At 53.6% G+C, this 23,412-nt stretch overlaps 1 protein-coding gene and 1 long non-coding RNA gene across 5 annotated transcripts in view; both read right to left on the bottom strand.

Moving 5' to 3' along the window:
- The window catches only part of LOC132437822 (uncharacterized), a 54,290-nt gene extending 39,721 nt beyond the window's left edge, over positions 1-14,569 (bottom strand). For both annotated transcript variants that reach the window (XR_009522106.1, XR_009522107.1), the window contains exon 1: positions 14,464-14,569. This is a non-coding gene — a long non-coding RNA (uncharacterized lncRNA). The remainder of the gene's footprint in view (positions 1-14,463) is intronic.
- Positions 14,570-17,265: 2,696 nt separating this feature from the next.
- On the bottom strand, positions 17,266-21,446 carry FOXA2 (forkhead box A2). 3 transcript variants are annotated; one of them, XM_060031289.1, is made up of 3 exons: positions 21,238-21,446; positions 20,155-20,224; positions 17,266-19,138 (listed from the first exon to the last, which is right to left on the bottom strand). In XM_060031289.1, the coding sequence occupies exons 2-3, from the start codon at positions 20,221-20,223 to the stop codon at positions 17,837-17,839; spliced, it is 1,371 nt and encodes a 456-aa protein (XP_059887272.1). In that variant the 5' UTR covers position 20,224; positions 21,238-21,446; the 3' UTR covers positions 17,266-17,836. The 3 variants fall into 3 exon arrangements, with proteins under 3 accessions (XP_059887272.1, XP_059887271.1, XP_059887273.1); XM_060031288.1 differs by lacking the exon at positions 21,238-21,446 and having other exon boundaries at positions 20,155-20,268; XM_060031290.2 differs by lacking the exons at positions 20,155-20,224; positions 21,238-21,446 and adding an exon at positions 19,485-19,564.
- Between the last annotated feature and the right edge of the window lie 1,966 nt (positions 21,447-23,412).

Here is a 23,412-nt window from a genome sequence, read left to right as displayed (position 1 = left end):
TCAGGCCAAGGACAGAAAACGTGCTGCTCATCATTATTCATGCATTAGAAGCTTTAGTAACTTCAGGGGAGGTTAAATATCTACTTGGGCAACTTTAATTTGTACAGCAGGACAAATCAACTCTTTTATGGTTTAATATCTTTGTGTTGACTAGTTTTGGTGGTTGTTGGCTGGATGGTTTGGTCCAAGTCTGCAAATCGCGATTTTCATGCACCCTCTTCCCTTATGCTGAGAGTTCATATTCATGCCCAGCACCCACCTCATTCCTCAGACACTCATGGGAAACTATGGAGAAAGCCCCCAGGAGCAGTCTGACAGCAGAGTTATAGACTTTTAGGGACACTCCTGTGATGGTCAAAGTTCAGTATGGGGGAGAAGCTTGTATGCTTTCAGTCACGTGCACCTCTTAGGAAAACAAGCCTCCTCCCTTCATCCCATCTTTTTGTTCCAGTATCTGTGAATAAGCAAAGCTAGAGAAAAAGTAAGAATGCAGTCAAAAAGAGTTAGGCAGTCGTTAGAATTTCGTCTGAAAATTGAACTACGTCCTGATGGCACACTTTGAAAAGTCCCTATATTTTCATTACAAAATTGATGTATTTTATGCCTAGAGCATTCAGCCTCCATGAACTCAAGGCATATTTTGTCCAAGGTTTAATTACTCGGTGATCCAAACACCTAACCTGCGTCCTGGAGAACCCAGTATGGTAGGTAGCACATGAGCTTCACCCACCAGGTGGAAAATCCTGTAGGAATTTTGTACCCTCGAGCTCCCTGAAGAAAGAGAACATGCCAGAACAGGGTGTTTCTACATCCACAGACACATTTACTGATCCTGCATAACCGTCTCCATCCATAGGCAAGGTCCTGACCCAGAGTCAGGCTGTAGTCTCTGTTTATAAAATAAGAATTTGCTAAACAGAAGAAACTGAGTTTTTCCAAAGGTATTTTTAGTAATCATGTCAGAGATGTCCTGTCTTGATGTCATTTCCCAGGGAAGAAAAACGGAGAGTCAGAAGTCCAATAAATGTACGAAGGTGTACACATTCAGATAAACAGAACCAGATGGAAAGTTAGTGTCAACTGTTGCTAGCACTGACATTAAAAAAAAAAAAACACACATATATCAGCAGTTAAGATATGTAAAGGAGATGAAGGATGTAACCAAATTCAGGCTGAGGGTGAACACATGTCCCTCTTGGTCTTTCTGGCTGGGAGTCAATTAACAGGTGAGGACAAGCCCCCACGCCCCAGGTGCTGCTCAACCCCTTCTGGAAACTGGCAAACTGAAGACATTATATTATATAGGAATAAGCACAAGAGGGCCTGACCATATTTATGTGCCTAGATATCCTAAGCTAACTCACTTTCCCTCTCTGTAATTGCCTCATTTTTCCCTTCCAGTGAGTGTACAGCATCTTTACAAATAACCAAAGTGCAAAGCTCTCTTGATCGCCACCAAAACCAAGAGACACAACTGCAAAGCCCCAGTGCTTCCCTTCATACCAGGCTTGATAGAGAAATAAGGAACCCATTTTCCAGATGAAGAATTACAGTGTCATCCTGCCCTGTGGGTGAGGCACTTACCCTTTCAGAAAGGCCAAATGAGAATTTTTTCAACGTTGTTTTTTGTTTTTCTTTTCTCTTTTCTCCCCCTTCCTTCCTTCCCTCCTTCCATCCTTTCCTTCCTTTCTTTTTCTTTTTTTTTTTTTCTGGAGGACGGCAGGAGCTGGCAATGGAACTGGATGAAACATGGCCCTAAATCAAATCTCTTGCACACCACTCTAACACCTTCCACTCTACCGCAGTAAAGATAAAACCCCTTCTCCTGCCTCTCTGAATTATCAACATAGAAATCCATTCAGAAGATGGTGAGACCCAGGAATGAGGCCAGGAGAGGGCTCTGCCAGCCCTAAAGATGCCACAAACTTTCCACAGCACTTAAAATGTACTTCAAGTGGTCCTAGAGCAAGAGAGTTGCTTTTTAAAATGAAAAGAAAAATAACTGTAACTTATCCATGGTGACAGTTTGAAAGGTGAAATTTTCATTTCGAGTGCCAATGTGTCCCCATGGAAAAATTACTGGATTCTAATACTACACAATGCTAGAGAGACACATATCATTTCTTCTGTGTCTCATAGTCTATATCACGTTGTTCAAAACGTTTCTCAATGTGGAGAACCAAATGAAAAATATTTATGATTAAATTAACATTTGACCCGGAAAGTGTTGCCTTTATCACAGAAACCATGCAAGAAGATGGATCGCCACTCATGCCATACGTGTTCCAACTTTTCTTGACTTGAAAATGTTTTCAAATGTATTTCTTAAGTATGTCCTTATTATCTGACAATAAGAGATATGTATCCTTATTCAATTTTTTCTGCCATGTTGTACACAAAGAGGGCATGACACCACTGAGGAAAACAGGTTTCTTTTAAAGAAATAGGAAAACAGTAACTCCATTATATGATTTGGGCCACAGCAGCTTCATGACAAACGCCTTCGAAGCAGCACTTACTTCCCCTGCACAGATGGAGGGCCGGGTATTCTGTTCTGACTCTCCCAGCTGCCCCAGCAGTGATTCTGTCCAGTTTGTTGACATAACGTGGGCTCCATTAGAACCAAGTTGGATATTCAAATGCACTTTATATTCTTTTCCAGAGATTCTAAAAGAGAAAGATGTGGATTTGCAGCCTAACACAGAGGATGTTTAGTCTCAGTGAAGTCTGGGTGTGTTTATTCAGTGTCATTTTTAAAGGAACTGCCCACTCGATGCAGAAATGACAGTTCCTTGTCTCAAGCATCACTTAAAAGTTCAAAAGAAATAGCTGAAGCCCAGCATGGGAAAGTGTTTTACTTCCCAGTTCACTCAGACTTTTAAAATGGTTAATGTTGGCAGTGGACTTACTCTGATAAATCAGGAAAAGCACTGGATCGTCTTCGTACACTGATCTGTGAATTTATGAAGTCAAAGAACATTGGTAGAAGTGCATTTTTTCTCATTTTGCTTTCCTCTAGGGGCCGGGGAAAGAGTGAAAGACCAGTAGGGAATACACCAGAACTCTTTTTATTTTGAAGAAAGATAAGCCTCCATTTTCAAGTAATTTGAAGAGTGAGAATTCTGATACTGAAGAATTTCAATGCGGCTTTCCTGGAAACTCGACACTGATTCAAAGAGCAAATACCATGGTGCAATTTCTTTACAGTTGTGAGCTTCTTTTTTCTTTTGAGTAAGAAAGTAGTAATACATGATGAAAAAGCAATAATAATAATAGTAATTAAAAAGGGACGGGTGTAGATTATTATGCATTTTGCTTGATATCACACAAAGTAATTTCACATTAATGAAGGGATACTGGATTTCACAACTTTCAATGTTCCTGTCCTAGTTAAAAAGTCATGTCACACCCCCAAAAAACAGGCCTGAGTTGACAGGATTTTTTATACAGATTTTAGGTCAGGTTAAAGGATTTTGTGGAACTATATGTCATGGCTTGGGGTGAAATTAAACAATATGCTTGATTCCAGTGTCCATTTGGAGTTCATTTGTGTTCACGTCTCTCTCCTATTTTTGCCAGCGTCCTGCAGTTCCACGGCTCCGGGGTCCGCATACAGATGGTTACATTCTCATACTGGGCACCCAGAGAAGGTCACATGCTTTACATCAAGGGCAATTAGTTTCCTTTTTAAAATGGAAAATGTCATTAAGTTCTTGAATAATTCAAGAGTAGAGGTCACAATACAGTGTCCCTTTTGGGGGTCTTTATGGTGCAAATGGCAAAACAAGGCGATCCTATCAGTAAGAGTAGATCTAAGGTTTACAATGTAGCTCTATTTAGTGTGACAGGAAAATTAAATTACACGAGACACTCATTCATCGTCACCCGTTAACAGGCTTGGGAAAATTGTGGATCCCCGGGGGGAAATCACTGACAACGTGCGAGGCAAATAAAAATATGTCATTTTAATTGGCTGCTGTTTCCTCCGCTTGGTTTTGAAAATAACAAACATAAGCTTGTCCCCCACAACTGTCCTTGGAAATAGGGTCCCGAGTCTCCAAGAGACGACCACAGCTTAAGGACGGGTTAAGAGAGTTCCGGGGGGACACGGGCCTGTTTTCGCAGCCGTCGTTGAGCGGGTCTTGATCCAGGGGTTCCCTGGAAAGGAAATATAGGGGAAGGTTTCACGTGAGAATCGGCGTCGGCGGCTCCCCACCCCGCCCCGGCTGGGGGGTGGTCTGCACGGGAGTTACTGCGTTTCTGGAACAGGAGCTGCCCCTCAATCTGTGAGGTGTGAGAAGGAGGCCAGGAGGGAGGACCGAGCGTCGCGGGGTCCACCAACTGTCCTCCCTCCCCAGGGGAGAGAAAGCCACACGGCCCTCGACGGGGCTTGGCACCAGGCTCCCGGGCTGGGGTCGGGTGGATAGGGTAGAAAGAGAGGCAGTGCTTCCTCAGAGGTCACCGACGGAGAGGAAAGCTGTTCCCGGGCCGCGCCAGCACATCCTCGCCACACACGTCCCTTACGACCCCCAAAGTCCCAGTTCAGGCCAGTGGGCGTGGCTGCCCGGGACCCGCTCCCACCCTTGACCGCCCGCGTGTCACGCCGAGCGCTGGGCCGCTCCACCAGCGCTTCCCGCCGCCGCCGCCGCCGCGCTCCCGGCGGTCTCCCGCCCATCGCGGCGCCCTCGGCACCTGCGGGGCCCCGGCTCTACTTCCTGCGTCTCCCCGAGGCTGGAGGGAGCTGGTTGGGCGGGAAGGAGTAAAGCCTGCGGCGCCGGGCACCTACGGGTGGGGTTGGCCCGTCCGTTGGGTGGGCTTCTGGGGTCGGTCCCCTGCGCTGTAGGACATGGAAAAGGCAAGAATGACCGCCCGTCTGCCTGTTGCTTATTATTATTATTATTCAGAAATAATATCTGTCTGGAGCTTCCCTTTTTCGGGCTCCTCCACCAAGACCCTGCGAAGTCCTGTGTTGGCCAAGTGAGTTCAGGGCGGGGTGCGCGCATCTTCTCGGCTCTGCGCGCATCTCTGCCGCCGGCGCTCGGCCGCGCGGGGAGGCCAGGCTCCGGATCTGGTGACACCGCGGCCAGACACACGCCCCAGGAGGCGCGGACCCGGGGCGGGGCCGGCGGCGGGGCCTTGGCAGAGGGTCCCAGGCCCTCGCGGGGAGGAGAAGCCGGTCCAGCAGCTGGGGGCTCCTTTCAGAATGAAGACCTTGGGGCCGCTCGGTTTCTGAAGCGGGTCTGACGTTAGTAAAGCTTAGGTACAGGGAGATACTTCATTTTTAAGAAAAAGTCGTATTACAGCGTGATTGCTGCCTCGGGCGGATGATGGGTGTCTGAACCGCCTCAGTATTTTTGTAGTAGAATTAAAAGTAGAATTAAGGAGTACGTTTCCTTCCTGGGGGGAGCGGGGGAGCAGAGAGGGGCAATTTAGAGGTTTTTCATTTTCTAAACGCTTCAATTTTAAGCAAACACTTGGGGGCTCCGGGCCGCTGTAATTCCAAAGACAATTTTCCGTGGTTTTAATTTGATTTGCATTTTTTCAACTTCTATAATATTCAATTTCATGGGTGAATACACAGGTAAACACTGTTAGGTCGTGTTTTTCGCCCCCTGCACCAAACAGGATGTCGCTTGCCTTAGAGTGCCAGGGGAGTTACACCCCTTCCCAATAATGTCTGCGGGTTTCTCCTGAATTATTTTCCTAAACGTAGCGCGGGTTCGCCTGGGCGCCAGAAAGGTGGCCTATTAAAAATAGCTGAACTGCTCCGCATAGGTGGGGGGGGGACCCCCACAGACATGACCCAAAGGAAGGAGGCAAAGCAAACAAATTCCTATTCTACATAGAATCTATTCTAGTTTTACCCAGAAACATTTTAAAATATTTTATTAGTAGTTTTAAGCAATCCAAAAATGATCAATATACTCACTTCTCCCAGAAATGCTTTCAGTGTAAATTTCATCGCTAGACAGACAAACATTGAGAAAAGCGATAGGCTTTGTAGGGAGAAATTTAATTAGCACCGTTGAGCTATTGTATAAAAAAAAATTTAGAGAAAAATACGAAGTGAAATTGGGTAATTAGCTTTAGTCCTATCAAAGCTGATATTTAACAAAATGCCACTGTCCCTAACCCTGGAGCCAGGATGCTGGAAGCTGCATGGGAGCAGCTACGCCAAAGACTAACACGGGTAGACGGTAATCCTTGAACGCACCATACACCATACATCTCACAAGGAGATAGTTGAACCTCATCAAATATACAGATAGATTGGCACATAATAAATCTATCAAAACCCCAAATGCATTTTATATTCCTTCACAAAATTGTGCTACAAGAGGTAAGGAGCAAAGAAATGACATACTTAATTGGCCTGTCCAGAGGTACTCATATAATAAAATAGCTTTCTCAGGAACGATACGTCATTTAAAGAAAATATAGATATATACATATATATCTGCTTAATGCCCATTACTGTGAAACACTCAATACCGTGAAAGCTATTTCTATTTTAAATCCTAAAAGTTTACAGATTTGAATGTTTGTCTCATTTCGTAGGATTTTTTTTTTTTAATTGGAGAGCTCACGGACAATGTTAGTGAGTTTTAGAAATTAAAAGATATTAGAGTTTTGGCATTTTGGAAAGAATAGATCCAGAAATTACATTGGTGAGCCTTTCAAAAACCTTTTTGCTTGAGGCTGGCTGATTTGGGAAAACGGTATTGAGCCGATCTCATTTGCAAAATATCTTTTTATCATACGAAAGGGGTTTAAGCAAACAAGAAAGGAATTTCTTTTGAAGCAGTACCAACTTTGAGAAAGAAAGTTCCTTAATTTTTTGAAAACACCGTCGTAGCAGGCTGACTGCATCGAACACCTTCAGGAAAACTGACCTTTACCATTTGACTTTTAATTTTTTTTTTTACAATTATTGAATTTAAAGGGATCATTGTTTAGGATTTGTCCTAATCTTTCTTATTGTGGATGACTGGCAATTATGTCTTTCTGTTTATCTTACACAAATAGATGGCGGAATGTGATGTCCACAGATGACAGCAGAGCAAACCTCCTCCTGGAGAAGAGCTCATGCCAGGGACTCGACTAAAACACAGGTCTACTCAGAGGATGGCAAACTTGGGCAATAGGAACCTCTTTCTCTTTCTCTATTCTAATGGAGGAGTAAATGAGGCTCTTGTTAAGAACCTAAGAGCACTGATCGTCAGAGTAAGTTTGCCAACTTCTTTCGCTTTTATCCCAAAGAGGTCTGTGTCCAAGACTGTGGCAGCCGATCCAGAAGCAATGCTCAGGCGACGCAGACGGTGATTGCTCTCCCAACCCCCAGCTGTGTTCAGCTGGGTCCAAGAGGCCACTGGCTGACCAAAGATAGAGAGGGCTTGGCAGGCCTGGGGTGGGGGAGGGGAGGGAGGGAGGAATGGACCAGGGAGGTCCCTGGAGTGTGTCTCAGCAGGTGGGGGCTAGCAGAACAGGGGGCTCAAGTCCCAGCAGGAAACTTTCCCTACAGACTTAGGAACTTGGGAGACCATATCCTTTGGCAGAGATGTTAGTCCTCAGAGGAAAGAGTAGCACCCCCAGAAGACACAGCTGCTGAGGGCGGAGGTTAGCTGAGGGTGCTATGAAACGATTGCGGTCTGACTGTCCTTTCATGACTGATAGGAGCCTGAGGGAGGGGAGGAGTGTGTGTGTGTGTGTGTGTGTGTGTGAGAGAGAGAGAGAGAGAGAGAGAGAGAGAGGGATTCTGCTGAATACAAGGGAGAAATCCCACAGTTACTTTCAGTTGTTTACTGAGCAAGGGCAAAATCTAAACAGCGCTTTCCAGGATCAATGAAGGGATGGCCTCGGGTTCCAGAGCTGAGCCCCCTAAATGAGTCTGGCATCCTGATAACTGCAGGTTAGCACCTGAGATCAACTCCTTCCCGCTGCCGAATGCTGGCAAGAGATACAGAGGCACCTTGTTCTGGGCTCTGGGAAGGGAGAGGCGACAAGGAGATTTAATTGTCTGCCTGGGTGAATCGAAATGTCCTTCGAAAGCAAAGAAATCAAGAGAGATTGGCCTTTAATTGGCAAATCTGCTGGTTGGAGGGGAGTGGCAATTAAAGTGGAGAGAGGCTAAAATGCAGATCGGATTCCTGTCCCCAGCTCGCCCCCAGACAGGACCCAAGATCGCATTCTCCCCCGTCTTGGGGTCACTAGAAGGCTCCGCACCTAGTCTGACTGTGGTAACTGTCTTTCTCCCCACCTCAATCTAACGTCTCCATTATCAGTTTGGAGTGGGGAGTCTGGTTTAATCCAGAACTCCATTCACTTCCAAGAGTTGGTCCCCCATGCCTGAGACATCATTGTGTGCAGAGCTGGTCTTAGGACCCAGTTGTCCAGAGCCTCCCCTGAAATCCCAAAAGGGGAGGGGCTCAGTCTGCAGGAAATCCCCACCCCACTAAAAACAGACAGTCCAGGGGACTGAACTTGCAGTAAGTCAAAAAGAAAAGGAGACCTCCATGTGGCATAAGCAGGCGTGAACCATCCTTGGCTGGCACCCCTGTGCCCGTGTGCAGTTCGGCCGGGGTGGTGCCCTTCTCCCAGATTGCAGGCCTACCGAGTGCCGGGTCCCAGCCACCCTCTGTGATGGAAGCAGGCCCGTCCACCTGGGCCGGCGTCCCTTTCAGGGCCCAACCTGGAGGCAGGTGTTTATCCCGATCTGCATCTGTATGTGCGTGGGGGAGGCGGCTGTGGGGACGGGGTCTCTTGCAGCTGTGTTGAAGTGGGGGCGTGCAGGGGCCCAGCTGTGATCGGTGGGTGCGCTCCAGCTGTGCTGTCACCTGGGCTGTCGGGCCACCAGGTGTGGGTCAGGGGGAGGTCAGAGGCGAGAGGCTCTCAGGAATTCCTGGCCCCTGATCCAAAATCCCCCGTAAGGAGTAAAGCTGACAGGCGGCACCTCGGACGTGGGTTATTTTAAGCCCATATGTCAGGCTATTGTTTCTGCCCCTGACATTTTCCTCTTCTCTGGCATTTTCTCTTTCTAATCACAATGCAAGAGCCATCTAGCTGCCGATTCTCTGCCCTCTCCTCCCTTCCAGCCTTAGCCAGCTGGTCCCAGAAGCTTGAACGGGGAGGAGTCGTGGTCCAGGCCTGACTGATCCTCTGGCTGGCTTTGGGGCCATGGTCGCATGGGAATTCTAACTCCAAGAGGGCAAAAGAGAAACCAGCCTGACCCCAGACATAACCCACCCTGACCCCTTCTAGGACAGTGGGCAGGGTCTCTGCCATCCTTCCAAGAAGTGCTCAAGCCTGTTCTTCTTGAGACCTTCTTGTTTCTTTCTAGCCTTCTTCTAACACTGCGGTCCCCTCCGCCCCGTCACCTCCGCTTACCATCAGCAGCTCACTTTGCAAACTTGGGGGTCCTGGAGAAGGTAGGCTCCCTACTGCATTGGAATCAGAGAGGTCTGTGCCCAGGCCATATGAAACCAGGAAGAGTTGAAAGAACACAGAGGTGGAAGATTTGAATTCAACGCTGAGCTCTGAAATGGAAGCTTTTTCTCTAACTTCTCTCTGCCCGGGCCCATCACCCATAAATTCTGACAGCTACTGGGGAGGGGAGTGGTCTTAACTGAGGTCATGTTCATGAAGACACCTGGCATAGTGTCTGGCACAGAGGGGACCCCACTGACTGGTGGTGGATGGAATACAGTTGTGATCAATAAAAGACGTGGAGGGGCTGGGGCGGGGGTGGGAGATACAGTAAGATGGTAGAAAGTAGGGCAAAAGTTTTGCCCCAAAATGGACTCATTTTTCTGGGTAGAGGGTAAATTTTCTCCGCCAGAGAGTTGTTGAAGTTGCAACTTCTTTCTGTGTGTAAACAGCTCAGCTTAATGTAGCTCAGAATTGCAGACTGACTAGAAGGTATATAGTTGAATTGGTCTCGTTTATTTTAAATTTCTTAGATTGGGTTTTAGAAGGTAAGGCAAGCAGGAAGCTCGAGCAGAGGGTTGTATCTTTTAGAGCAGAGCGTACACACGTTGGCTTCCTGCTTTCTCTGCTAAAGATGCCTCTGGCCCCCATACAGAGCCCTCTGTGACCCAGGTCCTGTCCTGGCTGACATTCCACCCTGATATTCACAGAAAATGTCATTTCATCGTCATCTGCCCTTCCCAGTCCCCCAGCTCCCACTTCACACCTTAGCTCCTCCCAAGCGCTCTCCGCCAAACACTTCCTAAGATTGTTTTCTATTTTTAAGTAATGCACTTTGAACACCCAAGTCTTCAAATTAAGAACCGTATGCTTTTCTTTATGTGAGCAAAAAGTTCAACAAAATCCATTATATAACTACATCTACTTTGTGAAGAGAGAAAAAAATAATGAATTGAGGTCCTATTTCTAATGAAATAAGTCAAAATTCACACGCATGCAACCTTATTTTGATTTGCTGGGGTCGTGACCAACCTTGGTCCAAAAACGTTCCTGCTTATTCTTGAAATATGTGTTTTACGTTTTTTCAAAAAAAGTGAAACCATGGGAAAGCTGCTTTACCTAGGAAGAAAGTCTAGTCCTCAGCCATTTAAGTGAGCAGAAGTGAAGCCACTTAAGCAAGTAGAACTAAAAACTAGCAAACTATTCTGATTCCAAAGTTTTCATCTGCATCACACCCCAGTATTTTTCCCTCACGCATCTACGTTTGTGATGTGGAAAATTTCCCTCTCGGTTCATCTGATGTGTTTAAGTTAAATCAATGTGGCCTTGCTGGCACGGTATCCTGGCACTGCAGGAATATCAGTGCCTCCAATGAGCTTAAAGAGAGAGTTTAACCCCAGGCACTTGCCCTAAGGAGACCTGAGAACCTCTAGTTTTGCATGAATGAATGCAACTTCATTCGTGTGACTCTTTTCAGCGTCTCGGCTATCGGTTGTATTATCTGTCAGTAAAATTCCCCACCTTCTTTTCAGAAAGAGAGAGAGATGTGTGTGAAGGATAAGTCAATGCCTTCTCATGGGAACCTGGTGGAGAGGGGGGACATGTATGACAGGGACAGCTGACCAGTCCATGTTTTATTGGTAGTGAGGTTGGAGCTCTGAGGAACAGCCACTAATGTAAAAACTAAGGACACTGCTGTGAAGATGTGCTTGTGCAACCACCCTGTCCTCTGTACCTTATGCAGAGGATATACAAAGAATCTGGAACAAGCCCCAAGGGTGCAGGGCTTGGGGGAGGGGTGAGTAGGAATCACCTCCAGTCTGGCAATAGGGACCAGGGCGGAATGACAGCTTGTAAAATAAGCCTCCATCAGTCTCCCTGGAGACAGCCGGCCTCAACTTGGGTGTTCCCCGCTTGTTAGCCTCACTCATAATTGGTCTCCCCTCCCAACCCACGTTGTTGGTTTTCTGTGTGTGGCTTTTGGTGTGAGCGTGTTAGGTCATCAACAAATACAATGGCGGGAGGGGGTGGGGGGGGGGACACACACGATTGTTTTAAAGAAGAAAGGAGAGAAAGGATGAGAGAGTGGGCAGGAAGGCTGTGAACAGAATGGGGAAGATGCCCCAGGATTTAGGCTTCTGAGGCAACCCCTGGAGGGCTGGGGGTAGTGCGCTCCCTGGGAGTTTTGTCTAAGGGAGAGGCAGCCTGCCAGGAGATGGGGACCCCGCTGAGTGCCACTGGGGACACCGTCTATACCATGCAATTTTTGTTTGCTTGTCTCTGAAGGTGCCTGTAACATCCTGCCCATATCCGGTGCATCTCATCAAAAAGGAATTTCTCCAAAAATCTCAATTATTGTGGCTGCCTGAGAAAGGACGTAGCCTCAGGAGCAGCCCAGGATTCCCCCCACCCCGGGCGGGGGGTGGGATGGGTGGCCGGGCACACGGGCCTGTGCCAGCTGGCCTTTCCCCATCCATTTAAAAATAGTTTCTCCCACATTCCTCATGATCTTTTCCTACACCCTACATTCTCTTTTTTCCTCTTCTCAGAGGAAAACCAGTCCTGGGGTTAGAAGCTATAAGAAACGTGTAGTCGGACGTCTGTAAAGCTTAGCAGGAGCTGGCTCTGCCGTCAAGGGGGGCTGTGGATGCAGTGTATTGTTTTCACTCCCAAAGGGACATATAAGGCTCTGAGACCCTCAGATATCTGTGTATGGTATAAAGAACATTTGACGGGAGAAGAGAGCAGCAGATAATTAAATCGAGAGGCAAACTCTTGGAGAGTTTTTTCTTGCATTTTTGTTTTTGTTTTTATAATTTCATGCCACCAACTGTTGGGCGGCCTGGGTTGCCATGGTGCTGTGGCCGGGCTGGTGTCCACTGTGTCCCTGACCCAGCAGAGACATTTAGGGTCTGAAATCTTGCTCTTCTGCTGCAGTGGTGACAGCACATTGGAGATGGTGGTGCGAAGGGGTGTGTGTGAATGGGGGGTCTCCTCTGTGGCTGGACGGGGTGCCCGTAAGCCTGTGGATGCTAGCCCGCGAGGTTAGGTCCACGGTGCGGATGGGGGACTCAGAGAACGTTTCCTTCCTACCCCCTGGAGCAGGGTGAAGATTCCCGGCCCCAGTGGCCCTGCTGCTTTCTCCGGACAGTTCTGGTCTATGCAATTCAGAAGATTCTGTTTCCGCGACTCCAGCCCCAAGCCGGGAGGACCTCCAGACCCCCGATACTCAGAAGAGTGCACTGCCCCAGAGAAAACCAGTTACCCCGAGGTACCTCCAGGTGCCTTCTTGAGCAAACACCCCCCTTCCCCGCACCCTATTAAGCAGTATCTCTCGCTTCTCCCTGCGTCACCCGCACATTAAAATTCCCCCAAAGCCCTGAAGACCTGCTTCTCTGTATAAAGCCGGGAGAGGCGGACGATAAACATCAGGGGTTTAAATTGGCCATTTGGAAGATTACATCTCTTCAGCGAGGGTCTTTCTTTCAAAACTCGCACTGAATTAAGGGCCGCGGCAACTCCGCACTGGCTCTCAAAGGCCGGGCACCTTTTCATTCGGCCGTGGAGTGGGCCGGGCGCGGTGACCCGGCGCCGTCAAAGGCCCGAGGAAAGGCCGTGGGGCGACACCGTCTAATGACAAGTAATTGACGGATTCGAGGCCGCGCATTACCAGCGGAACGGGGAGGCATTAATTATTAAAAAACGATTAGCCTCGCGTGTGTCCCGCCGGCGGGCCATCTCGTTCAGGGAAGAGCCGGAGCCGGACTTGGAGGGAGGCGGGTGCGCTCCCTTGTCGGCCTCGGGCGCGGTGGACAAAGGCGCGCGCAGCCCCGGGCGCCGGGGAAGGAGGGGACCGGGCGCCCAGGGTGCCCACGCATGGAGGTGTCCACAAAACTGACCCTGCCAATCACCGGGACCGATTTCTGCCCTTTTGGGTCCGAGATCTGGGTGACTGCGGCACGGACTGGAAGAACTTTCCAGTTGGGGTGGCGGGCAATTGCGGTGACCCGGGACCTAGCGCGACCTACGTACGTCCTGGCGAAATACCAAACTGACCGAGCCGGCGTGGGCCTATCACGAGCCAGACACCCCGCCGTAGAAAGCAAACCGTCAGGGGTAATGCAGATTGATGGGGGCCACCTGGTAGACCCCAGAGGAAAGACACCTTTTCCTACCCTGCCCTCGACAACCGAGGGTCCTGCGGTGTCAACTGGCAGCCTCGGAATCACTAGTTTTCCGAGCCGTCGCCTTCCGCAGACTGCAGACAGATGCGATCGGTCTGTCCGATCCTCCAAACCCGGTGCCCCGGGACAGCGCGGGGGAAGTGGGTGAAGAACGGCCCCGCGGCCGGGTTCGGCCTTTCCCTCCTGGACCGGGCTAGTGGCCCGGAGTCTCCCTGACCTGCCTGCGGCCGTGCACGCTCGCAGCGAGAACGCAGGATTCCCCGGCCGCTCGGAAAGGCGCTGCCCTTCCTCGGCTCCCGGACGGCGGGAACCCCACCGCCGCCTGGGCCTCGGGGCTTCCTGGAACCCCAGAGACGGAACTGGAACCCATGCGCGTCCACGCTCGGGCCTCGGTGTGCAGCCTCCCAGTACCAGTGCGCCGTCTTCCAGCGTCCCCATCCCAGGCTCTGAGGCCAAGGCCGGCCCCCACCTTCATCTTCCCACCGTCCTAGGGCGACAGGCGGCCCTCGTATCGAATCAGCAGCCCGGAGCGGCTGCAGGGGCCTGTGGTGGCTTCCCGTCGCTTCGGGGTCCCACCAAACTTTCCAGTTGTGCTCAGGGCCCAGATTCAGTCTGAGTGTGTAGCTCCTCGACCCCTCATCCTCCCACGCCGAGCATCCTCAGAATCCCCCGCAAAAAGGCCACCTCCCCAGCCCCGGGGTCTCCGCGACTTAGCTTCTCACTCCCTGTCTCCCAGGCGTCGAAGCCTCGGGAAGGGCCAGGGGCTGGCTGGGGGAGGGGAGGCGTGCGGACGGGAGTGGGGGGCGCACGCTCGGCGGGGACCCGGGCGCGGCCCCTGAGTGGGCGCGCTCCCTACCTGCGGTGCGGCGGGCAGGCGGGCGGCGGCGGCAGCGGAGCGTCCAGAGCGCGGAGGGAGGCGGCCGACTGCTCCGAGCCGAGGCATCCCCGCATTTATTTGAGCTCAAACCTAGCGACTGTTGACTTTAGCACACAAAGCAAAGATTTCACTGCCCGCTAGTTTAAAAATGAATATTTTACCAAGATATCGATCAGCGTTATAAAATTCAGTTAAGTACAATGGGATCCTGGCAAAAAAGAAAAAAAATAATAAAGGAGGGAGAGGCAATATAATATCTGTGCAAATTTGCTGAAGTGTGACGTGGCATGGAAAGTTTACCCTCCTGGAATTCGGATCTAGAATGTTTTTTTCGGTTGTTTACTGACTGTTTATTCACAGATCACGGATGCTTAAACCCGCGCGCGGATGGCGCGGGGAAAAGGAAGAAAAAGAGGGAGAGAGAGGGAAAAACAAACGCTGCACCCTACCACGCAGAGTTGGGGAACGCGGGCGGAGGGCGGTCTGAGCGCCAGTAAGCTGGGGGCCCTGCGGGGGGAGGGGCTGGGGCGGGAGGATGAGGGGTGTGAAAGACGCAGGACGCGCAGAAAAGCCTCCGGAGCGGCCGGCTCCCCGACATCCTTTTTATGTATTCGGACAGAACTATATCTTATCTGGCCGGGATCAGTGGAGGGGGGCACGCTAAGTAGTTTAAAACGACCCTCGCACAATGGACGTGCGATAGGAAACATAGCAGGTTAGGGCAGAGCTTTCAGCCTTCATTGTCCCGCACTCGGCCCCCGGCCCTGCCTCTCCGCTCCTTCGCCACGGGAGCCTTTTATGTGATAATGAAACACATTTCAGGCTGGGCTCACGACGTGTGTGTCCTTGCCAGGGGGAGAGACGGCCCTGATTGCTGGCTGCGACCTCCGGATCCCTCCCACCACCCCCCTCCCCAATTTCTCTTCCTTGTTTTCTTCGGGACAATGTGGCATGTTAAAAAGGGATTTGGAGGCGGGAGGCAGAGGCGAGGACCAACCCCCCTCAGGCGCGTGGGAAGGCCAGGGTTTGAGGGGCAGAGAGACCCCGCAAGGTGAGGAGGGCTCTCGCAGAGGTGGTATCCAGGCTTGGGGCGAAGCTGGGACACTCCAAGTTTAGATGGTCGAGAAGCCCAAAGATCTAGTCCGGGACATGGGAGCCTGAGCTTAGAAACCTGAGTCTGAAAGTTTTGGCCTCCGACTCTGCGGAGATTCTCACCCACCGCAAGCTAGCTGCTCCCTGGATGGCTCCTGCCCTCGCTCGGCCAGCTTGCCTGCCAGCAGATGCCCAGGGCAAAGCCAAAGCGGAGCCCACTTTGCGAAGCCGGGCCCCGCTTGGCCTCCAAGATTTCCACTTCGGTTGGCCGAGGATTTAGGGCCACTAGGCTGTCTGTGGAGAGAGGCAGTGCGATTTGTAAGAATTTATTCTGGGTCTTTCTTTATACTTTCCGGTTTTCCTTGAAGAATCACAACATACCCACTCACCTCCTTGGTGCTGTAATCCTAGATTGCCAACCCGGGCTAAGAGGCCTCTTGGCCAAGGCCTCGCTCCGAGTTTGGGTGGAGTGGGGAGGGAGAAAACCTGCAGACCCTGGGATCCCACCCCTGACAAGGGGCACCTGGCCAGCCGTGCAGGACACCCCCTTACCTCTGCCTTATCCCCCAGTTACACATATTTTAAAAGATTTTCATCAGGACCCTGAGTGCCCTTTAAAATCACTTCCAGGAGAAAGTCTTTTGTTTCTCCAGACCAGATGCTCAAAAGCATGGTTCCAGAAGCCTCACTACTCCTGGGCTGCAGCAAGTTCTACCAAGGTTGTGCAGAACACCTAAGTGAAGGTGGAGGGTGGGATGGAGGGTGGAGTGTGGACAGAGGCCTGAGGCTGTCAATCCAGGCAGAGTTCCAATTCCATGGAAGGGTGAATGGGTGCAGAGAGGCAGTGATGAAAAGGAAAAGAGCTGCACCAGAAATTTGCAAGTCCAATCGGGGCTCCCTGCCTTGAAGGGAGGCCTAGGATTGGACATACAGGAAAAAACATGGAAAATCCAGGCTTCTTTCCAGAGAAGCCAGCCCCAGGGTCCCAGAGATGTCAACAACATTGCACCTTCACATGGCCCAGCTGGAAAATACAGATAGGATGTGTGGTTTTCTCCAGGCTTCGGAGATAAACCTGCATCATCCCCACAATCCCCAGAATGGTTCACCTGGGATCTGTGAGTTTCACTGTGTGTAAAGTTAAACCCCAAATTCAAAGAAGTAACCTTGAACAATGTTGAGTTCCATTAACATGTCCTTGCTGAAGTGTTTCGTGTACTGAAGTCTGAAATTTACTTTGAAATGCATCTAGGAAAATAAGATAAGTGGACCGATGCAGGTGTGGATAGATGGACAGATATGCTGTATAACAAGTATCGTGAAATGGGAACTGTAGGATCTGGGCAATGGGTATGTGTCTGTTTACTGTCAAATTCATTCAACTTTACTTTGTCTGAAAATGCTAATAATAAACAGTCGATAAAACAGCAACTACCTCCCCCAGAATAAAATAAAACCTGCAACCAGCCAGGATCTCTCTCCCTCAATTTTAAACTGATTCCCAGGTCTGTTTGTTTTTTTAAATCAGGCAAAGGAAAAAAAAAAAATCTTGAAGATTCAGAGCAAAAAACTGGCAATAACACTTTAATATAGATTCGTGGAACTCTGGTCCTTGTAGTCAGAACATACATTTATAAGCCATAAATAAAGCACACGGAAACCATAAATTAATCAGACTCGAGACCTGAATTTCACCGTATCAAGAATGGGAATGCTTTTTTTTTTTCTTTTTCTTGATCATTTACAACAGACCCTTACATCATTTTTTCTCTTCTTTAAACAATAGTACAACTCTGTTTTCTGTTAAAACTACAGTTTTACACTGAGTCACTCACAAAAGTTTGTGTTTTTTCTTTTTTGTTTTGTTTTTGTTTTTTGTTGTTTTTTTTGTTTTTTTAAATAAAGTAAGACTTCCCTGCAATGACAGCAACGGAGATAAACCACAACAACAAAAAGTCAGGATTCGCAGGTGCTTAAAGAAGCAGGCGTCTACACGGTAGTGGAAACTGAGGCTTTCCTTTTTCTCTTTTTTTGACTATCTTTTTTTCCCTTTCCCTCCTTATATAGCATGATAGACATCAGTGTGGCCCATGTGAGGGAGGGAAGGGCTGCAGAGGGTGGGGGAGACCTCTGTTCCGGGGGGGCAGGGGTGTGATGGGTCCTTCTCCCTCGCAACTTTCCAGCGCCCCTTTCTCAGGGTCTCTACCCCATTTCCTGTCTCTCCCGTCTGGGTCCAGGCTAGCCAGGTCACGCCGTCTTCTTAAGAGGAGTTCATAATGGGCCTGGAGTACACTCCCTGGTAGTAGGAGGTGTCTGGGGCCAGGGTCGAGGCGTCCAGGCCCGCTTTGTTCGTGACCGGGCCCATGGCCAGGCTTCCCGGCATGGGGGACCCGTAGCCGGGGTAGTGCATCACCTGTTCGTAGGCCTTGAGGTCCATTTTGTGGGGCTGGTGGTGGTGATGGCTGTGGTGGTGCTGCTGCTCCGAGGACATGAGGTTGTTGATGGAGAAGGGGTGGTTGAAGGCGTAGTGGTGCTCCGGCTTCAGGTGGGTCTCTGGCGGCAGGCCCGGGTGATGCGGCGGGCCCAGCAGGTGGGCCGCGGCCTGCTGCTGCCCTGGCGAGGGCGCCGGCTCCGCGGGGCTCAACGCCGCGGCCGGCGTCCCCTTCAGCTCCCCGAGGCCCCCTCGCTTGTGCTCCTGGCACGGGGAGGCGCTCGAGTGGGGCGATTCGGTGCCCGCCGGAGTCTCGGAGACCGGCCCGGCGGCCTCCCCGAGCTGACCCTGCGAGGCCTGGGCCCCGGCGGCCGCCTTCTTACCGCCGCCCGCGGCGCCCGCGGCCTCCTTCAGGGCCAGCTGCTTCTCGCACTTGAAGCGCTTCTGGCGGCGCAGGTAGCAGCCATTCTCGAACATGTTGCCCGAGTCGGGGTGCAGAGTCCAGAAGGAGCCCTTGCCGGGCTTGTCGGGCGAGCGGGGCACCTTGAGGAAGCAGTCGTTGAAGGACAGCGAGTGGCGGATGGAGTTCTGCCAGCGCTGCTGGTTCTGCCGGTAGAAGGGGAAGAGGTCCATGATCCACTGGTAGATCTCGCTCAGCGTCAGCATCTTGTTGGGGCTCTGCTGAATGGCCATGGTGATGAGCGAAATGTACGAGTAGGGCGGCTTGGCGTGCGTGTAGCTGCGCCGGTACGTCTTGGGGTCGCGCGCGCGGCTCAGGCCTGCCTGCCCGTACATGGGGCTCATGGAGTTCATGTTCGCGTAGGGTGCCAGGCCGCCCATGGCCCCGGCCGCCTGCCCCCCGAGCGGGCTCAGGCTCGGGCTCAGGTGCGGCCCCATGCCAGCCACGCCGGCCGACCCGGCCGAGCCGCCCATGCCGGCCATGGCGCCCGCCCCGGGGGACATGCCGGCCAGGGACGGGCTCATGCCCGCGCCCACGTACGACGACATGTTCATGGAGCCGGCGCTCATGTTGCCCGAGCCGCTGCCCATGGCGGCCGCCGACATGCTCATGTACGTGTTCATGCCGTTCATCCCCAGGCCGGCGTTCATGTTGCTCACCGAGGAGTAGCCCTGAGGACAGAGCCCGGAGGGAGGCGCACAGCGTTAGCACCGCGGCTGAAGCGCGCCCGGCCTGACCCCCCGCCCACCGGGCCAGCCCAGGCCCCCGCCTCCAGGGAGGCCTCCGGGGAGTCCTGCCCTCGCCCGGCCCCGGCCCCGCGTCCGTTTCACCCGGAGCGCGCCGCGATCGCCCTCGGGGAGGTGGCGCGGGGGCCGCCGCTCTGCGCCCGTGGCCGCCTCCTCGCCCTCCTGCGCCTCTCTCAGACTCTAAAACAGAGGTCCCCGGGAGCGCCCCAAGCCAGGCATCCCAAATGCATCTCCCCCCCGCAGAGTCTCCCCGACTCTCACGCCAGCATACCGAGCAGGCGCCGCGGCCCCGGACGCCACCTCCGACCCTGGCCAGCGACCTGTGGGACAAGGCGCAGGGCGCCCGGCGGCCTCCCGCGGAGACGATCCCAGGGTCCTCGCCATTCAGCCTTCCTCCCGGGACCCCATTCTGGGCCCCAGGGGAACCGAAACGCGGTACCTGCGCGCAGTCTGGGGCCAGCCGGAGGCATTGAGTGGAGGGACAGGGAGGGGACCGCGGACAGAACTACACGCGGCTGGGCTCTGCAGCCACAAACTTTCTTTCTCTTTGTCGCCTAGTCCTGGACCGTTTTTCTCTACCTCAGCCCCCAACTCCTACCCACCTTCTCCACTCCAGCTCCCCACCCCCTCGCCGGCCGACCTCCCACCCCTCCCCAGCCGCGCGCTGCCAAACACAACTCTGTTAGGATAGTGCGTGGCTCGGCCACGAAGAGGATTTGGAGGCGCCGCAAGTCAATATTTGATCACAAAGTTAATATTATCTCAAGGCTAACAGTGTGTCGTATAAAAAAGAGACCCATCTGAGTCGAAGGAGGGTGGAAAAGGCGGCTGCCCGGAGCGGCTGGGGTGGGGGCCGGGGGCCGGCCGGGGAAGCGGTCCAGAGGTTGGGGCCGAGAGCGGACGCCGCCACCCCGCTTCCCCCGGCCAAGGCGAGTGCCTACCTCGGGCTCGGCATAGTAGCTGCTCCAGTCGGACGGCTCGTGCCCTTCCATCTTCACCGCTCCCAGCATACTGGAAGCCGAGTGCATGGCAGTTTAAAATTTAACAGCCCCAGCAAACGACCGGCAATCACCCCCCCACCCCCACCCTCCTTTCTAAAAAAAGTCAGCCAAGGCACCGTCCCCTCCCTCCCTCTCGCGCTCCCTCTCTCTCGGCTCCACTCCCTCTCTCCCTCGGCCGGCCAGAGGCAGTGGCTGGAAGTGGGCGGGAGGGGTGAGTCGCGGGAGGAGGGGGCCGAGGGTGGGAGGAGGCCCGGAGCCGATCGCCGCTGCCGGAGCGCCCGCCGCCCGCCGCCGCCGCCGCCGCCGCCGCCGCCGCGCTCGCGGGCTGCCGGGTGGAGGCCGAGGCTGGCAGTGCCGAGCTGCCGGGAGGCGGCGGGAAGCGCGCGGCGCGGGGGCGGGTGGGGGGGGTGGAGAAGAGGAGGAGGAGGAGGTGGAGGTGGTGGAGGAGGGGGGGAAGGGAGGAGGAGGAGGAGGAGGTGTGGACCGCGCAGCGGACAAGTGCCGCAGTGACGTGGGCTGCTGGTGATATAGCGCAGCGCGCGGCCGCGGGCCTCCAATCCCCAGACCCGGGGCAGCCCATTTGAATAATCAGCTCACACCTGGGTGAGAGGGAGCCCCGGCCGGCGCCCAGCACCTGCCCTCGGCGCCCGCGCAGCTGCCCTGCGCCGGGCACGCGGAGCCCGGACTGGCGAGCGGGGCGGGTGGGCGCGTGGGCCCCCGGGTCCAGCCCCCTTTCGTCTGCGGGGAGTCCCCACGGGAGGAGGGACCCGGGAGGAGGCCACCCAGTGGAGCGGCTCAGGGCTCTGGCCCCGTCCCCGTCCCATAGAGCCGGGCCCCTGGCGCGCCTGTCCGAGGGCGCGTCCGGCTTCCGCGCCCGCTCTCGCCCCTGCAGAGCCTTATCAAAGCCGCATTTATCTATCCCGGATTTCTTAGTTCTCAGGGCTCATTCCCTGTCAAAACAACCAACCGGTGACAGAGCCAATCTGCAAAGCGCTGTCGTATTTAGAAAAACTGTGTACACACCTTTAACTCGCCTGTTGCGGCTGCTGGGAGGCCCCTCCCGTTACAGTTAAGACCCGGAGCGGCTTTGGGAGGCGTGCGGGGCGCTGGGTCCCGCCTCCCCGGCGGGAGCCAGGCCTCCAGCGCCGGACGGGGCGGCTGGAGGGGAGGAGCCCCGTCCCACGGTCCGGGTGCCGGGCGCAGGGCGCGCGCGGCCCCGCCAGCTGCTGCGACGGTTGGGAGACTATTTGTCTCTGACAGTCAGGACGGCGTGTTTCAAGGTTACTTTTCAGTCACAACTGAGGTGCCCACAACATTTCGTAACTAAAACAAACAGGGCAGGAGGTGGGGGACGAGGCGGGAGGAGAGAGGGGAATTAAGGGATCAATAATGGGGCATATGGAGTCCGCCTGGCTGTGGGCGGGGGTGCCTCTGTCCTCTCTGCTTTCCTGTTTTATAAGAATTAGAAACCCTAGCAACCATATTCGTCCTTTTTATTTTCGATCCAGCTTCTGAGTTCAAATGATCACCTGTCCTAGGCCAGGTACCAAGACCTCAGTGCGCCAGATTGGGGAGGGGGCGGGGAGGCAGAATACTACAGGTGTTTGGAGGTGGCCGCCCTTTCTTGGTTCTAAACCCCGGCTGGGCCGTGAGGATGCGGCCCTGCGCCCTCAACCCCAAAAAGAGAAAAATAGGAAATAGTGGGTATCTGGCCCACCTGTCCAGAGTTATGGGTAATGGTGGCAGAAGACAGAAGCGAGGTGGCAGGCACGGAGCAGAGCAAGGGAAACGGAAGGCTGGGTGAGGGTCAGGCTAGAGGGCAGGGGGCGGAGCAGTAGGTGCAGGGGTACTCCCACCCCTTCCCTCTACTCCAGGGCTCTCGGGCCTGCAACGCTTTGAACTAAAGATGCAGGCGCGGCTGGTTTGACCAATTCTTAGTGAGAGCGTTAATGAACCCGCTGAGCGAGGGCCGGGGCAGGGTCCCCCACAGCCAAGGTCTGCTTCTCCCTGAAAGCCGTGCGCAGCGCAGAGTGCTCCCAGGAGGGGCAGGCCGGCGCGGTGCAGCCGGGAAGTGCGCTGGGCGTATGCACACGTAGTGTCGGTGTGCACAGGGGAGCCGAGGGACCAGATGCCCGGGCATCTCTCGCCGGGTCCCCGAGCGTGGGTGGAAACTACTTGATCGCTCTCCCGAGGGCTGGGGAGAGAGGGTCCGCCCTGGCCTATTTTCCAAAGCTTTCTGCGTAGGCCGAGGGCAGAAACACACACACGCTCACGCACGCGCGCGCGCACGCACGCACAGACATACACACAGACACACCCTTCCTTGCCCCCGCGGGGCGCTTCTCACATTCAGTAGGTCAGACAGACAAGCCCGAGAAACAACGACAGACAGCTTTCTGGTGTGCGTGGGATTTAAATCTCGAGTGTCCAGGTTAACCTAGTCTGTGCGTCTACGTGAGTGTCCACTCCCCTCTTTTTGCTCCTGGTGGAAACTGTGGTTCTAGAAATCTCGCCACGAGCAGGAGGAAGAGCGGCCCGGGGTAGGAGGGCGTGCCCCTCGGTGGCCCGGCCCCTGGTCACCGGCTTCCGCAGTGACAGGGTGCCCCCTGTCGGCCGCGGCCCCGGGACAGACCGAGCCCTCACGGACCCCCGAGCCCCTAACCCCGCTATCTGAACTCCCGCGCCGTCCGCCGGCCTCTCCGAGTCTCTCCGAAAACGCCTCCCGGGGGCTGGCGCTTCTTCGGGGTCCCCGACGTTCGGCGCAAACCCAGGTTGGCCTCCTTGGGGGAGCGCGGCCGGCGGATGCTGCGGGGAGCGCGAGCCCACGCCCCCGGCCCGCCGCCCTTCCCTGCGCTGAGGCCCGCCGAGGCGCTCCCGCCCCTGCACACGGCGCTCCTTCCCTTCCCGGCAGCTCTGGTTTCTAAAGGTTGATTCAGAGCGTCTGGCACGAGAGCCTCAGGCTGGAATGCTGTAAATTGCTCCGCGAGCTTCTCTCCAGGAAAAAGTTCGCGGGTAGCTCGGGCTGAAAACAGATGTTTCCCCTGATCCCCCCTTATTTGAAGCCCCACCTAGGGCTGAGACCTACAGAGATTTCCTTTGCCCGTGCCCCCTCTCTTTCCCGGCCTTGTCGTTCGGTGCTGCCGGGTTTGCGTTTAAAGCCGCCTTATGACCGATGACTGTGCCTGTATTTAGCGCGTT

This window comes from Delphinus delphis, chromosome 15, assembly GCF_949987515.2.
Source record: "Delphinus delphis chromosome 15, mDelDel1.2, whole genome shotgun sequence".
NCBI lineage: Eukaryota > Metazoa > Chordata > Mammalia > Artiodactyla > Delphinidae > Delphinus > Delphinus delphis.
This window is presented reverse-complemented; position numbering and strand designations above follow the sequence as displayed.

What these genes read in the sequence shown, in the direction of transcription:
- FOXA2 (XM_060031288.1), bottom strand. Translation starts at nt 20,241, where the DNA reads ATGCACTCGGCTTCCAGTATGCTGGGAGCGGTGAAGATGGAAGGGCAC. An exon ending in GCTACTATGCCGAGCCCGAG is followed by an intron (nt 19,139 to 20,154) that starts GTAGGCACTCGC and finishes CTCTGTCCTCAG; the next exon opens with GGCTACTCCTCGGTGAGCAA.